The sequence below is a fragment of the Sorex fumeus genome, unplaced genomic scaffold (assembly GCF_029834395.1).
Source record: "Sorex fumeus unplaced genomic scaffold, SorFum_2.1 ptg000005l, whole genome shotgun sequence".
Lineage (NCBI taxonomy): Eukaryota > Metazoa > Chordata > Mammalia > Eulipotyphla > Soricidae > Sorex > Sorex fumeus.
The window spans coordinates 4,744,084-4,757,811 of NW_026606062.1; the positions used below are offsets into that span (position 1 = coordinate 4,744,084).

At 37.3% G+C, this 13,728-nt stretch overlaps 1 protein-coding gene across 3 annotated transcripts in view; it reads right to left on the reverse strand.

The window, feature by feature from the left end:
• Positions 1 to 3,015: 3,015 nt before the first annotated feature.
• The window catches only part of SPHKAP (SPHK1 interactor, AKAP domain containing), a 174,412-nt gene continuing 163,699 nt past the window's right edge, over positions 3,016 to 13,728 (reverse strand). For 2 of the 3 annotated variants that reach the window (XM_056121583.1, XM_056121575.1), the window contains 2 exons: positions 13,481 to 13,665; positions 3,016 to 3,657 (listed from right to left, as the gene is read on the reverse strand). In XM_056121583.1, coding sequence (XP_055977558.1) covers positions 3,514 to 3,657; positions 13,481 to 13,665 — 329 coding nt within the window. In that variant the 3' untranslated portion in view covers positions 3,016 to 3,513. The remainder of the gene's footprint in view (positions 3,658 to 13,480; positions 13,666 to 13,728) is intronic. The other variant, XM_056121591.1, reaches the window with a different exon arrangement.

The following is a 13,728-nucleotide window of genomic DNA, read 5'->3' on the forward strand; positions in this document are numbered from 1 at the left end:
TGTTGGTAATATGACAGAAGAAGAATGCATTATGAGTGTCTAGATTTGGGTCAGATATCCAGCTGAGAGAAAACACCATCTGTCAGGAAATAATTTTGCACCTGAGTCATATTGTACTCAGAACATCCTGGTAGAATTTGAAGTCCCTGACACATTCTTTTTCAGAAAATGGCAGAGAAGACAGTTAAAAGAGTAAAGGGGATAAGGTTAAAGTGATGGGAATCCTCCAAAAGCAAATAAATAATTGCTTATAAGTGCTTAGCCAAAGACCATCTCTGAAGGGGTTAATTGAAGAACAAGGAAGACACGAGAGAAAGTGAGGCTGAATCTAAGATACTGAGGACAAGCATTTGAGCGGGGGCAGAAGGAGGGGTTTGAACCTCCTAAGAGTTAGTTGTTCAGGAGTTCCTAGGTGCCCTCAATCCTCAGCCTGGTTGGCAATTCAATGTCTGAGTCTGAAGATGCAGCATTGTTTAGACATTATGGTGCCCAGAATGGTTTGGATCGACCCTGACAGTGTTTACGATAAAATGCTTTCTCATCTATTGGTCTTCTCCTCCACTGGTTCATCTTATCCATCCTACTTCCCCAAACTTGATTCTAGAGCTTGGATGCTATCAAAGGAAGCCTCTTTTGCTTAACCCTGAGACCATGACAGAGCTGACATGCTTTTTGCTATGGTCTCTCTAATGAGTCCCACTGGCAATACAAATATTTCTTTTTCTTTAAAATTCTTGCAATAACTTTTCAAAAACAATCTCTGCTTCCTAATGTCCAGAGACATCTTGTTGTTTTTGCTTGGTTGGTTGTTGGTTTGGGACCACACCCAGCAGTGCTCAATGTTTATTCTTAGCTCCGTCCTCAACAATCACCACTGGTGTGGTTCTGGGGAACCATCCATACTGCTGGAGAATTGAACCCAGGTAAAACAAACACAAGGCAAGTGCCTGTCACTGTGTTGTCTTTCAAGCCTCCAGGGATTGCATTTATTTGATATTCTCTTCTTGCCTACTGGCAAATTCTGAAGTACATAAATTTACTCATGTTTTCCTTTCAGTGGATCAAGAGCTCTTGATTCTCCATGCCTTATTTGCATAAAGTCAAATCATTTATTTCCTGGGTTGAAAGTGCAGTGACCTTTAATTTCAAAATTTGATGAGTTTACTGCCAGTGAGCTGGCATCTAGATTAGTTTTTCCCAAGGTATGTAGACCTCTGCCCTCTAGCTCTTATTTCTCAGTCTTGCTGTAAAAGTCACAACCTATGAGCCTTGGGGGAGTGTGTGTGTGTGTGTGTGTCTGTATGTGTGTGTGTGTGTGTGTGTGTATAAGCCTGGTTTTCTCATTTCTCATAGAATTCCATAAACTAGAGTCATAGATTCCTCTTCTTTTATCCAGATACCTGGAATCTTAGAAGAACCCCATGAGTGCATTGAGACATATATCCTCAACCAATAGTGCTTTTTGTCCTTAACCCCAGCTCCAGGGGATTTTTGACAGTATATGGAGACATGTCTGTTGTGGAAATAGTTTCTAGAGTACAGCAGTTAAAAGTCAGGGATGCTACTAAACTTCCTATAAAATGCAGGATAACCCTCTGCATCATATAATGATTAAGCTCTAAATTTCAACAGTGCAACAATAGAGAAATGTGACTCATAAAAAGTTATATAAAGGCAACTATTTTTTACAAATTTAATCAGAATATTTTCTTATTCCAAAATTGAATGTGGAAATTCAGTAAAGATAGCAAAACTTATCTATGACATTAAACTTTGTGCTTTTACTCTGTGACTGCTTTTCTATAGATGATTATATTTTTGGAAGACAGTTGTCAATATTTTAGCAACAAAAATTTATTTATAACTCTGCAACATAAGGTACAACACATATAACTTCATCACATGATTACAATCCAATACTTGTGCTTTATAGAATAAGTAAACATTCATTGGAGCATAAAAAGTCAACACACTATGCCAGGATTATTTTTAAAATAAATAGATCATTTTTCAATGTCACAAAGATGTTTCAATTTGAGCTCATGGGTAAATTTTAAAGTTTGATACTTCTTAATGTGTCAAATTAAACTTACAACCTAAGTGTGGTATAGTCTTATGAGCATTGGGAAAGTACTGAGGAACAGTGAGAACGACACTTGTCTTTAATGAAACTTTCTTGATATTTCAAGGTGTGGATCACACAGAAGATTTGCAATGATGACACGAGCCTTGTTCACATTTAAAATTACATCACAATCTTTAAAAATAGTGTAAAAGCATAGTATTTCAGGAAATCTTTAACAAATACCTTCTTTGATCAAGAAAATAAAAGACAGCTTAGCTTATTTAGCTACAGGGAAAATAGTTATTAGGTAGACATCAGACACTTTCATTTTTTCAAAACAGTAAATCTCTATTATTAAAATACTAAACAAGATGAAGTGTTTATTCCACAAGTTTAACAGCGTTGTCTCTGAAACAGGAAATGTTTCTGATCCTTCCTGGGCATGTCAAATACCACTCTTGGCCTTAAAAAGGACACACACAACCATCCACTTGTGCCCAATTCATTAATGAGGAAGCAAGTCACCAGCTTCTATGTTACAAATGACATAAAACAATAATTTCTTTCTATTTATGACCCTTTCAACTACCTTAATATATTACTTAGGATAACTATCTCTCCATCATTTACAATAAAAATAAAATGAAAGTTTGTCTTATATTAATTTAATATGCAAGCAGAATTTGTGTCAGAAGTCTTTTGTTTAATATAAGAAATCTTTTTTTGTAGAATAAGATTCTATAATCATGTAACTCAAGTCATAAAGAGATGGAAATTGGGCAATCTTTCATTGATCTTCCTCTTGCTCAACAGAAGCAAATACTTTGTGGTTAATTCAGAACCTGATATTGTTGGGGATCAGTGGGTTGCAGTAAATAAAGGAATCTCCCCAGTAGAAGACTCGTATGATATTACTTCTATTAATATCTGCTGATAATGGGGTGCAAATGTGAATCTCATATTTCTGGAAACTTTTTAATCCATATTTTCCTGGACTCAACTGTTCAGAAGGGTAAAACAAAGGTCTCAGTATAATTTATAAAATTATTTTGATGAGTCACTTTGTTTTCAACTGATTCACAAAAATTCAAGACATTGCATTATTTTATATTATTAAAAAGATGTAAAAATATGTAAATGCAGGTTCCTGGAATTTAGGACTAGTTATATGCTCTGAATTTGAACCCCATTAAAGTTTCTATTTTTTCAGCCAGTCAATCTAATACAAACTCTTTTGAACTCTTCTACCATTTCTATGGTTCTATAAAGACCTATCACTTTATTGTCTTCAGATTTTTCCATGTGTGAGAGACTTGAGCAGCAGATTTTGTTTGTTCATTTTTTTAATAGCTCTGCTAATGTGATGAGATGTTTTGAGAAAATTTCGAGCAAACCACTGTAATCTAAGGTGGATTAAAGAAAAGAATACCCTACAGGGCATAGTTGTTTTATCCCAGTTCTAAGAGCCAATCAAAGAGACTTGGGATCCTTTCCTCCTGCTCCTCATGCATTTTGCAGTACTGGACAACTGCATGAAAGATATCCCCCACTTTCCAGGACTTCTGATGAACCAGCCGCACGACATCTAGAAACTAAAGCAAAGCACAGAGTTAGAACTTACATAGCTCAAGTGATCTCCAAAATCATCTTATTCAACCACTCTCTTCAAAGTCAAGGACCCTCCACTCCTTGTAATGTCTCAAGTTTGACAGGATACTGTTTTCTAGGACTGTCATTTTCTTTTCAGACACTTCAGATGGTTAGAGATTTCTTTCAACTGAAGTGGAATTTTTATCTCAGCAGGGGCTGCTATAAGGGCATCTAGGTGGCATTCCTCTTTCGAGAGCCAGTCTTAGATAAAGAGTTTCTTCAGAGCTCTGCTTTTCTTTTTTAGATAAGAGTCATTCTGGCAGGATAGCAAAACACGTTTTTTTCTTTCACTTATTTTTATTTTTTAATCTTTTTTTTTTTTACAAAGTTGTTCATGATTGAATTTCAATCCGATAATATTCCAACAACCACTTTTAATGAGTCTCTTACTGGATGGACACACTTGGGTCAAACTCATCAAGGGTAAACTTTTGGCTCATTTGTTTTTCTTGATTTTTGAAAAGCTTCCTCTCCCCTCAGCAAGATCAAGTGGAGGTGACTTTCCACTACAACAAGAAAAGGCAAGACTGGAGACCTAGATTTGTCATCTGGTTTCAACTAGCCACAATTTAGACACAAGTTGTTTTGAGCTGAAGTGTTCTAAAAAGGGAAATCAGTGGGAAAAATCAGGGCCTGAAAGGTAAAAAGTTAGCAGTAAATTATGTTTTCCTAATTAAATGTCTTTTTAAAATTTTTATTTTTTACTATAACACTGGACTGGAGTGATAGCACAGTGGGTAGGGTCTTTGCCTTGCATGCGGCTGACCTGGCTTTGATTCCTCCATCCCTCTCAGAGAGCCCTACAAGCTACTGAGAGAATCCCGCCCGCATGGCAGAGCCTGGCAAGTTCCCTGTTGTTGTATTTGATATGCCAAAAACAATAACAAGTCTCACAATGGAGATGTTACTGGTACCCGCTCAAGCAAATTGATGAACAAAGGGAGGACAGTGCTACAGTACTACAGTGCTACTATAACACTGTGCAATGTGGTGGTGGAAAAATACAACATTGAGGCTTATTTAGAACAATAGAAGAAAGTATCGATGGAAAATATGATATATTTCATTTTAAAAAAAGGTCTATATGATAAAAAGGATGAATGTTGTGGTTTCTAGTTCAGTAAATTTCAACTGTTCTATGCCTACAGGCATTTGTCTGTGGAATGGTGGCTAAATTCACAAATTTAAAGTGATTTGTTCATGTTTTCTTCTAGGATCTTTTTTCTCTTCTCTTTTTAAATTTGTCAGACTTTCAGATGAGCCAGAAATTATAATGCTAATTTCATTCTGGTCTTTCTTTCTCTCTCTAGTTTGAATTTGTTAATTCATTTCAATTACTGGAAGTTGTCATATAGAGAACTACTATTAAATTACATTTCTTCTCCAGCTGTGATGGGACTATTTGTACAGAAATCAGCACTTTATTGTACTCACTTGTCTTGTATTGACTTCAACTGAATGAAGCAATTTTCGAGGTTGGAAAATAAAATACTTAACTTTTAATGCATGGAAACATCTTGGAGAGTTTTAGGATGATATAAAAAGAATGACAAACAGGAGGCAAATGACAATGATATTATGAAAACTCATCTCCCCAGGGGAATATCCCAGACATCTTAACATTAACATCTTATACCTGCGCATAGTGGGTGCTTCCATAAAAATTTGCTGAATGACAGAAGAAAAGTCTGACCGCAAGTGAGCCAAATACAATCAAGATGATCAAGAGGACTATCTGAGTATGAAGCAACATCCATAACCAGAGCAGATAATTCCCAGTGAAGGACATTTTATGTTTTATGTTTACTCTGATACCTAATATTGGGATGGCTTGCTCAAGAACTTCCTACTTGTAAGTTTTTCCATGAAAACGAATTAGAGTTGACACACAGGAAAAGACTGAACAAGCTTAGACTGGGGCAATGGCCATGGCGACTACCAGCTGTGCTAGAGATGGAGCTCAGTGGTAGAGTGTTGGATATTCACCCTAAGTGTTTTAGGCTTCATCAGTGAATTGCTCATTTTCCTCCCACTAGTCCTCTTGTGAGCATTTATAATCCTAACCCCCTAATCCCCTGAGTTCATCTTTAACCTTTCCTTTGTATCAGTTACTAAATTGAAACCTAGGATGATTCTGTACTATTTGACTGTTGTATATGGTCCATCTCTAGTCTATTCCTGCCTGGGTAAAGAGGTTTCACTTTCAACATAATCAAATCATATATAATTATCATAGAGTTTATTTGGAGAATAACCCCACACTAATATAAGACTGTAACTGTCAGCATAAAAAGAGGCAGTTACAAAGTCTACTTTGGGTTGGGTGCATCAGGGTGAGTGTGGCTCATTGTCATCCAGAACTTCTCTTGGGGAGTCAATTTCTGGAGAAGGAGAGGGTTGTTATTTGGGAAGAACCTCTGCCAGCAACTGACAAAATCTGAAGAGGGCTGGGACTTAACTTAGTTTCATTCTAGTTGCATACATTCAAAGGCTTTTGGGGTTTATTTGCTGTTGTTTTGTTTTGTTTTTCTGGGGAGACACATTCTCAGGAATTAACTCCTGGCTCTGCTCAGGATCATGCCTGGTGATACTCAGGGGGATCATATTGAATACTGGGTATTGACCACTGTCAAGAGTATGCAAGGCAAGTATCCTAACTGCTTTACTATAACTCTGGTCCCCTATTTCAAAGGTTTATTGTCAGAGTGACTTGTTGATTAGGGGTGCTTGACATCCTGACTCAGTTAGACTTTTGTCTATTCTTGTTTTTCATGTGCTTGCCCATATCCCTATATATAAGAGGGCACTTTTATTTTCAGTTTTGATCCCATTTCAATGATATTTGCTTTATTATAATTTAACATCACTATAATAGCAATTCATATTACAGTAATGAGACTCTGGAAAGTAGGTTTCATGGGTAGAGAAAGTTTGAAAGGCCCCTCTCTGAGTTTATATAAAGAGCATACTGAACTGTTAACTTTTCAAGATTTTTCTCAGGGATCACCAGTAGCCTTGAGCCAGACTCTATGCTTGAGGGTGTTTGCCTTCTTTACCATTCATTATAAAGAGTGAAGTCCCACAAAGTACACAGAAGTATAAACTTATTCATCTCCCCCTTTTTTTGGTTTGTTTCAGAAAAGCTTGGCTGACTCAACTGCCACCTCGTTGCCACCTTTCATCTCTGAATCATTGCCTTGAAAGAGAAGCGGAAGTCAGTGGTTACCTTCCCCCAGAAGGCACACTAGGCACAGAACTTTGCAGAAAGCCAACATTAGCTTCTTCCCCTCTGTTCCAGGTTGGTCTGGAAAAGGAAAGACTCCTAAGGTGGTAATATTCTCAGCATGTGGCTGACTGATCAAAGTTTTCAAAATGCCCTCCAGCAAGGTCACTCACCCAGGCACATGGAATGGTCACAGGCTAGATTATATCTCATGGCTTACAAAAAGATGCTGCTATCCTAATAAGGAAACTTTGTAAGTGATCTGCTACCACAAAATACAAAATATAGCATCCTTGGAGGCAATGGTGTCTTTATGTCAGACACAGGTCTTGTAATACCTACCAAACTGATGAGCAAGGTCTTATACTTTCGTTATTTCTTCGTATTAAAAGAAAAGATTTTATTTATTTAATTTTTTGCTTTTTGGGTTACACCCAGCGATGCATAACAGTTACTCCTGACTCTGCACTCAGGAGTTACTTCTGGTGGTGCTCAGGGGACCATATGGGATGCTGGATATTGAACCTAGGTTGGCTGCATGCAAGGCAAATGCCCTACCCGCTGTGCTGTTGCTCCAGCCCCAAGAAAATATTTTAGATAAAAATAAAACTAAGATTATGGAGAAAGCAGAAGATTCTCTATCCAGCTCATCTCTATGGCCTTTGAAATCCACTTTCCGTTTTACAGCTGCCCTTGGTGTGCTCTTGTCTTTACTTTGTTTATTTGATAATCAGCTTCCATATGACAAGAATCTGGATTTTCTTTCCAATTTATATTTGAAGAATATAAATAGTTTCATAGCATGCCATTCCACAATCAATAATAATGAGATTTTTTCCCACTATATTATAGATGGCATTTTCTTGAGCAAACATCTTTCATTAGAAAACTAGAATTGCATTTTGTGGAGGTGTATCATTGGTAGACTCATCTGAATAAAGCCATGACATGGTAAATGACTTTTGTATAATTCAATGCGCTTACTGAAACAGTACTCTACAAAATCATATGGTGCAATCAATGGGAGTTGTTGCAAACTATGTGGAATTGGGAAAATATTCAACCTAGTTTTTTAAAAACAGTTTTCTTCCTTTGCTTCAAGCAAAACTTCATTTCATTATGTACAGTGAGTTAGTTTATATGTTGCTTCTGTAATTATGGCCTCTTGAGCCATGATTCTTATCTCAGACTTGGTTGCACTCTGAAACCAACAGGGACCTTTAGAAAAATCCTCTTGGCTGTGTTTTATGCCAAGTAGGAATTCAGATTTAATTGACCAGAGCATTAGAATTTATAAAAACAAACAAACTCCCCAGGAAATAATAGCACACACTCTGTCTCAGAACTGTGATGAAAGATTCCCATTCAAGACAATTATCCTTAAAAAAAAATAGACTTAGTATCTGAGATAGCTTAAATATTTGTTTCTCCTACCTAATTTTACATGTTGAATCTCTCACCATTCCCCCGCAATCCCCATGTAATTGTGAAAGAGGGAGGTAGATCTTTGGGGAAATAACCTGGTTTACATGAGGTCATGAGGATGTGACTTATGATGTGACACTTGCCCTTTGAAAAGGAAGAAGAGATACCAAAGGTTCTTCTTCAGCATGGGAGAGCATAGCATGGAAGAGAATCCTGCCAGGACCCAAATCTGCTGTTTGCTCTTCAAGTTTTTAATCTGTGTCTGTTTAGAGACGACACAGTCCTTAACGGGCTGGAGCAATAGCAGAGCAGGTAGGGCATTTGCCTTGCACGCGGCCCCCGTGGCTGACACGAGTTTGAGTCCTCCGCCCCTCTCTAGAGTATCTCACTCACCCAGCAAAGGCTGACAAGCTACCCATGATGTATTCGATATGCCAAACACAGTAACAAGTCTCACGATGGAGACGTTACTGGGCCCACTCGAGCAAATCGATGAACAACGGGAGGACAGTGCAGTGCTAGAGTGCAGTGCTACAGTCCTTAGTATTTTGTTAGACAAGTCCAACTAAGATAGACTTGATTTCTCACTTTCTTCTACCTTTCCTAAGAAATTTGTAAAAACAACAATTCTTATTTGGGACTTGGTGGGCAGTCAAGGTCATCAGTATCTTTTCTTTTCCACTTTACATATAGAATGGAATAAGATATTAGAGGTAAATTTTCTTCTTTTTCCTCATCCCCCCATTTTCTTAGGAAGGTAAGTACGTGTTCCACTCTTTGCACATTCTTTCTATGCACTGACTCCAGGGAAACAAAATAATATTCAATGCAGACAAAGCCAAGAAGAGCACTAGGTTTACAATGACTATTTCTAGTTGACAGAAACTTATTGGACTTAGAAAAAAATTTGATGAAAAGCCATACTTTGGGATTGAAAAATGTAGAATAAAAGTCAGTTATATATATATATTTATGCATAAACATAAAAATTACAAAAAAATAGAATAAAAGTCAGTTATATATATACTTATCCATATACATACATATATGTTCATGTGTTTATAACATTAATACATATAAACATATTTGTTTATATGTGCCCATATATATGCCATATCCAGAGGTGCACAGGCATTTTTTCTAACTCCGCACTCAGGGATCACTGCTGGTGGGTTTGGGAGACCAAACGAGGTACCAGAGATCAAACATGGGTAGGATGCCTGAAAGACAAGCTCCCTACCCATTGTAACATCTTCTGTAGCTCAACTGATATTTTTAAAAGTCATTGTTTTTATGTTTCTTTCTTTTCTTTTTTGCCTTGAGTAGATTCAATCTAACTGATGCTGATGTCATTATGAATTAAAATTAAAAACCATTTACTAGAATTGCTGTATTTGAGAGATGTTGAGAAAAATGCTTATTTCTGGCTCTACTCCTAGGAAGTTATCAGATTCAAGAAGGGATCTAAGAATATGAATTGAAATTACTGTGTGTGCATTTGGTTAAGGGATGAAAAATAAGAAATGCTTTTTCAGTGTGTTTCACATCTCCTTTCTCCAGATGCATTGACAACACATTTCAAGGTTACTTACCAAGGCACTCTCAATTTAGGTTTATATTCTCCCTTCCTTGGGACCCTCCTGAACTAGAATTTCTACTCCAAGGAGGTAAAAAATTTTGGTCTCTTGTTTCCTGTTATCCAAAGTCTTAGAACATTGCCCCTTCTATCATTGTTCACACTCAATAGACACCAGATAAATATCCTGAATGCATGTTTTCCAGGTAGATTTAGTATTTCAGTTATTAGATAAAATACAATGGAGAGTTTAGAAAGGAAGGTGTCATTATAGGTGAGAAAAGACAGTATTTAAGGTAGCCAGGATGCTTGGAATTTGCAATCAGAAGGGTCAGTTATAAGACTTTAGGTGCATTTTAATACTGGTGCCAGTTTAAGCTCACAGGCACCAGTGGAAAAATGAATAATTTTATCTTAATTTGTTATATTCTATAATTTTAGTAATATGCCAGTAATATGCCAGGCATATTGAGTAATTAACTTATCCATAAAATTCTGAATTCATGTAGAGATGAAGCTACACATCTGTGCGGGATTTAATAATTGAGTGTTAGTGGAAACTCATATTTCATCTGACTTTGTTCCTGTTGCACTTTATTTTCTTTTAATCTCAACAAAAATGTTACTTTAAGCTTCCCCAAGGTTATGAAAAGCTAGTGAGACACTTTGGTTTTGCTTAGCAAAGTACTGAGGTAGAAAACATCAATCTCTTTATTACCATACCTGAGAATGGCCATTTAATTTCCAGGCTAATAGAAAAAAGAATCAGAACGAGCTTTGCCAATGCATTGTTGATTAAAGAAAGGAGGTTAAAATTTTTGTGTTTGTTCGTTTGGGGCCACACCCCACACTGCTCAGGGGTTACTACTAGTTCTTCATTCAGGAATCACTCTAGGTGGTCTTTAGGGAACCAGGTGGGATTCTGGGATCGAACCCAGGTCAGCATGTGTAAGGCAAGTGTCCTACCTCCTCTGGCCCCAGGAAGCTAAATTTTTGATTAAGGATTTACTTTATTTAACCTTTTCTGTCATAGACAGCAAGTCGTGCCTATTTATGGAGAAGCCACTACATGTTCTGAGAAATTTAACATTAAGGGAAAAAAAAGAGAAGATTTGGACCTGTAAATTAGGACTATGGTTCTTGACCCAAATTGATCCAGCAAAATGTCATTTAAAGTTTGTTTTTTTCATTGTTTTTTTTAAATTTTTATAAAACTGACAGTTTGTTTCTAGGAAGATAGAAATAAAAAAATCCATCATTCTGTTGGAGAACTGAGAATCACTGGGAAGAATAAACGTGAAATCAGTTTGATTTACATGATCAGGTTGCTAGTCACACACCTCTTGCTCTAATGGGCATTTATAAGTTATCAATTCACAGAGTATTATGTTGTCTCTGAAAATGGTGGTAGATTGTAGAAGAATCTATTCTATAAAAAGACCATCTGAACATGTGTGACGCTTCAACATTATTTAAGGACTGAAAGAAGATGAAGTAAGAAATCTTGCATTTTACCAGGAACCAGGAAATATATTTCATCTGAGTTTGTTCCTGTTGCACTCCTGACAGGGGGTTGTTGGAATTATATATGGCCGGAGGAAGGAGTCAGTGTAGAACAGCATTCCACACAGTTTCTTTTCACAAGACAGGTGGGTGTTAAGAAGGATGAAGTATTTGTTCAACAGTGAACCACTGATCCTCTTGCAAACTAAGGTTTGACAAGCATGGGGCAGTGTCTATATTCAGGTGAGGTAACAAGTAGGAAATACGAAGAGAAATGTAAAGTGACTGCAGAAAGAGGCTTATGGGGAGCTAAAATAATGGGCAATACCTAAGACAAATGATCAGATAGGGATCTGTTGAACCTTGTATTTTCTGTAACATTCTTGTCAATCAATAAGAAATGCAAATATCCAATTTCCATTCAAAATGACGTATACAAAAAACCTTTAACTTCCAGCATTCTCTGTTACACAAAGTCCCATTTCTTATAAAACTCCACAAAAAAGAGCCATAATTATCTTAGTCCTATACCAAGTCCTATATTAAGCTTCTTTTCACCAGGGAGTTTCTTTGCCTTTCTCTTCTAGTTTACAGTAAGTGTTTTTATTTACCAAAAAAAGGGAAAATAAAGAACATTAACAAATGTGGGAGCTCATTCTTTCCCACAGTTTTCAGGTAAGTGCCTCGCTCTGCTGCCATCTTGATATCTGGTCTGGATATTTCTGAGCAGAGAACACAGGAAATTTCACTCAGAATCAGACCCACAGATCTGGGTATTAATGTTTCAATTTAGTCAATTTGGGGAGGTCTTGGTACATAGTGACAGAAAATTAACAATAAATGAATAATAAATAATTTAATAAAATTAAATAATAAATTTAATAATAATAAATAATAGGCCCTCCCATTGATCGTCGATTTGCTCGAGCGGGCCCAGTAACGTCTCCATTGGAGACCTTGTTGTTACTGTGTCTGGCATATCGAATACTCTCAGGTAGCTTGCCGGGCTCTCTGAGAGGGGCAGAGGAATCGAACTCGGGTCGGCCATAGTTGGCCGCTTGTAAGGCGAACGCCCTACCCGCTGTGCTATAATTTGATTTTCTTTTTTTGCTTTTTGGGTCATACCCAGCGATGCACAGGTGTTACTCCTGGCTCTATGCTCAGGAATTACCCCTGGCAGTGTTCAGGGGACCATATGGGATGCTGAGAATCGAACCTGGGTTGGCTGCATGTAAGGCAAATGCTTTACCCGCTGTGCTATTGCTCCAGCTCCTGAAATATTGTTTTAACTTGTAGCACTGTCTCAATGTCCTCCCTTTGTTCATTGATTTGCTCAAGCGGGCCCAGTAACGTCTCCACTTTGAGACTTGTTATTACTGTGTTTGGCATATCAAACTTGTATTAACTAAAATATTGTATTAATTTGAATATTGCTAAATTATGGAAAATTGAACTTATAGAGTGGTTGATTTGCATTTAATATTAACATTTTTTAGATTCTATCATACTTAGAGGTTGGTCCTAGAAATTAACTACAGTAACAGCTGCTATTAATTTTTATGTTGGCCAATAATATATTTGCCAGCTTTGTATTTCTGCTAGTTAGAGAAGAAGAATTTAAAAGTATGCATGGGGCAAACCTATTGGAGGACAAAACAATGCCTTTTCTTTGGCACTATGTCACGGTCTCTTTTAAGTGTCATTTTGGACTGGCTTTGCCTTTCAATAGATAGAATGCCTTCTAAATGAACGTAAAGATGAGATTGATTTCTGAGTAAGGTGAATTTTAAAAATGTACCTTTTCCCATCTTCCAGCTTAAATTTCCATCATCACCAAGAAACTGAGACAAATGGAGGATGAAGAAAACAATGATCCTGATTATGTCATGCAGGTGGAAGATTTCAAAGTACAAGTCACAATTTTAAGGTGAAAGAGTCAAGAACAAACCATCGAAATGCAAATTGCTTCATGGGATATTCACTGAGTTCCAGCACAAAACACAAAGCTTTACTGAGAGCCAAACACAGAACATGATACCTTTTCGATTCTGTTTTCCTGAGATTTCTTAAAGTAGATGGTAGGAATCCCAAGTTCGGAGGCAGCTATCCATTGCAGAGTGGCTCGAAGCTCAGCGTCAGGACACTCTGGCTCCAGGTCAAAGTTGATGACCAGCAGGCTGCCCTGGCGGCTGGCTGCTCCCACTGGGAGTCCAGGGGCATGTTCTGAACACAGACACAACCACAGCCTTACAATCCTTTTCCATGGGCACAGCACAGGTAAATTGG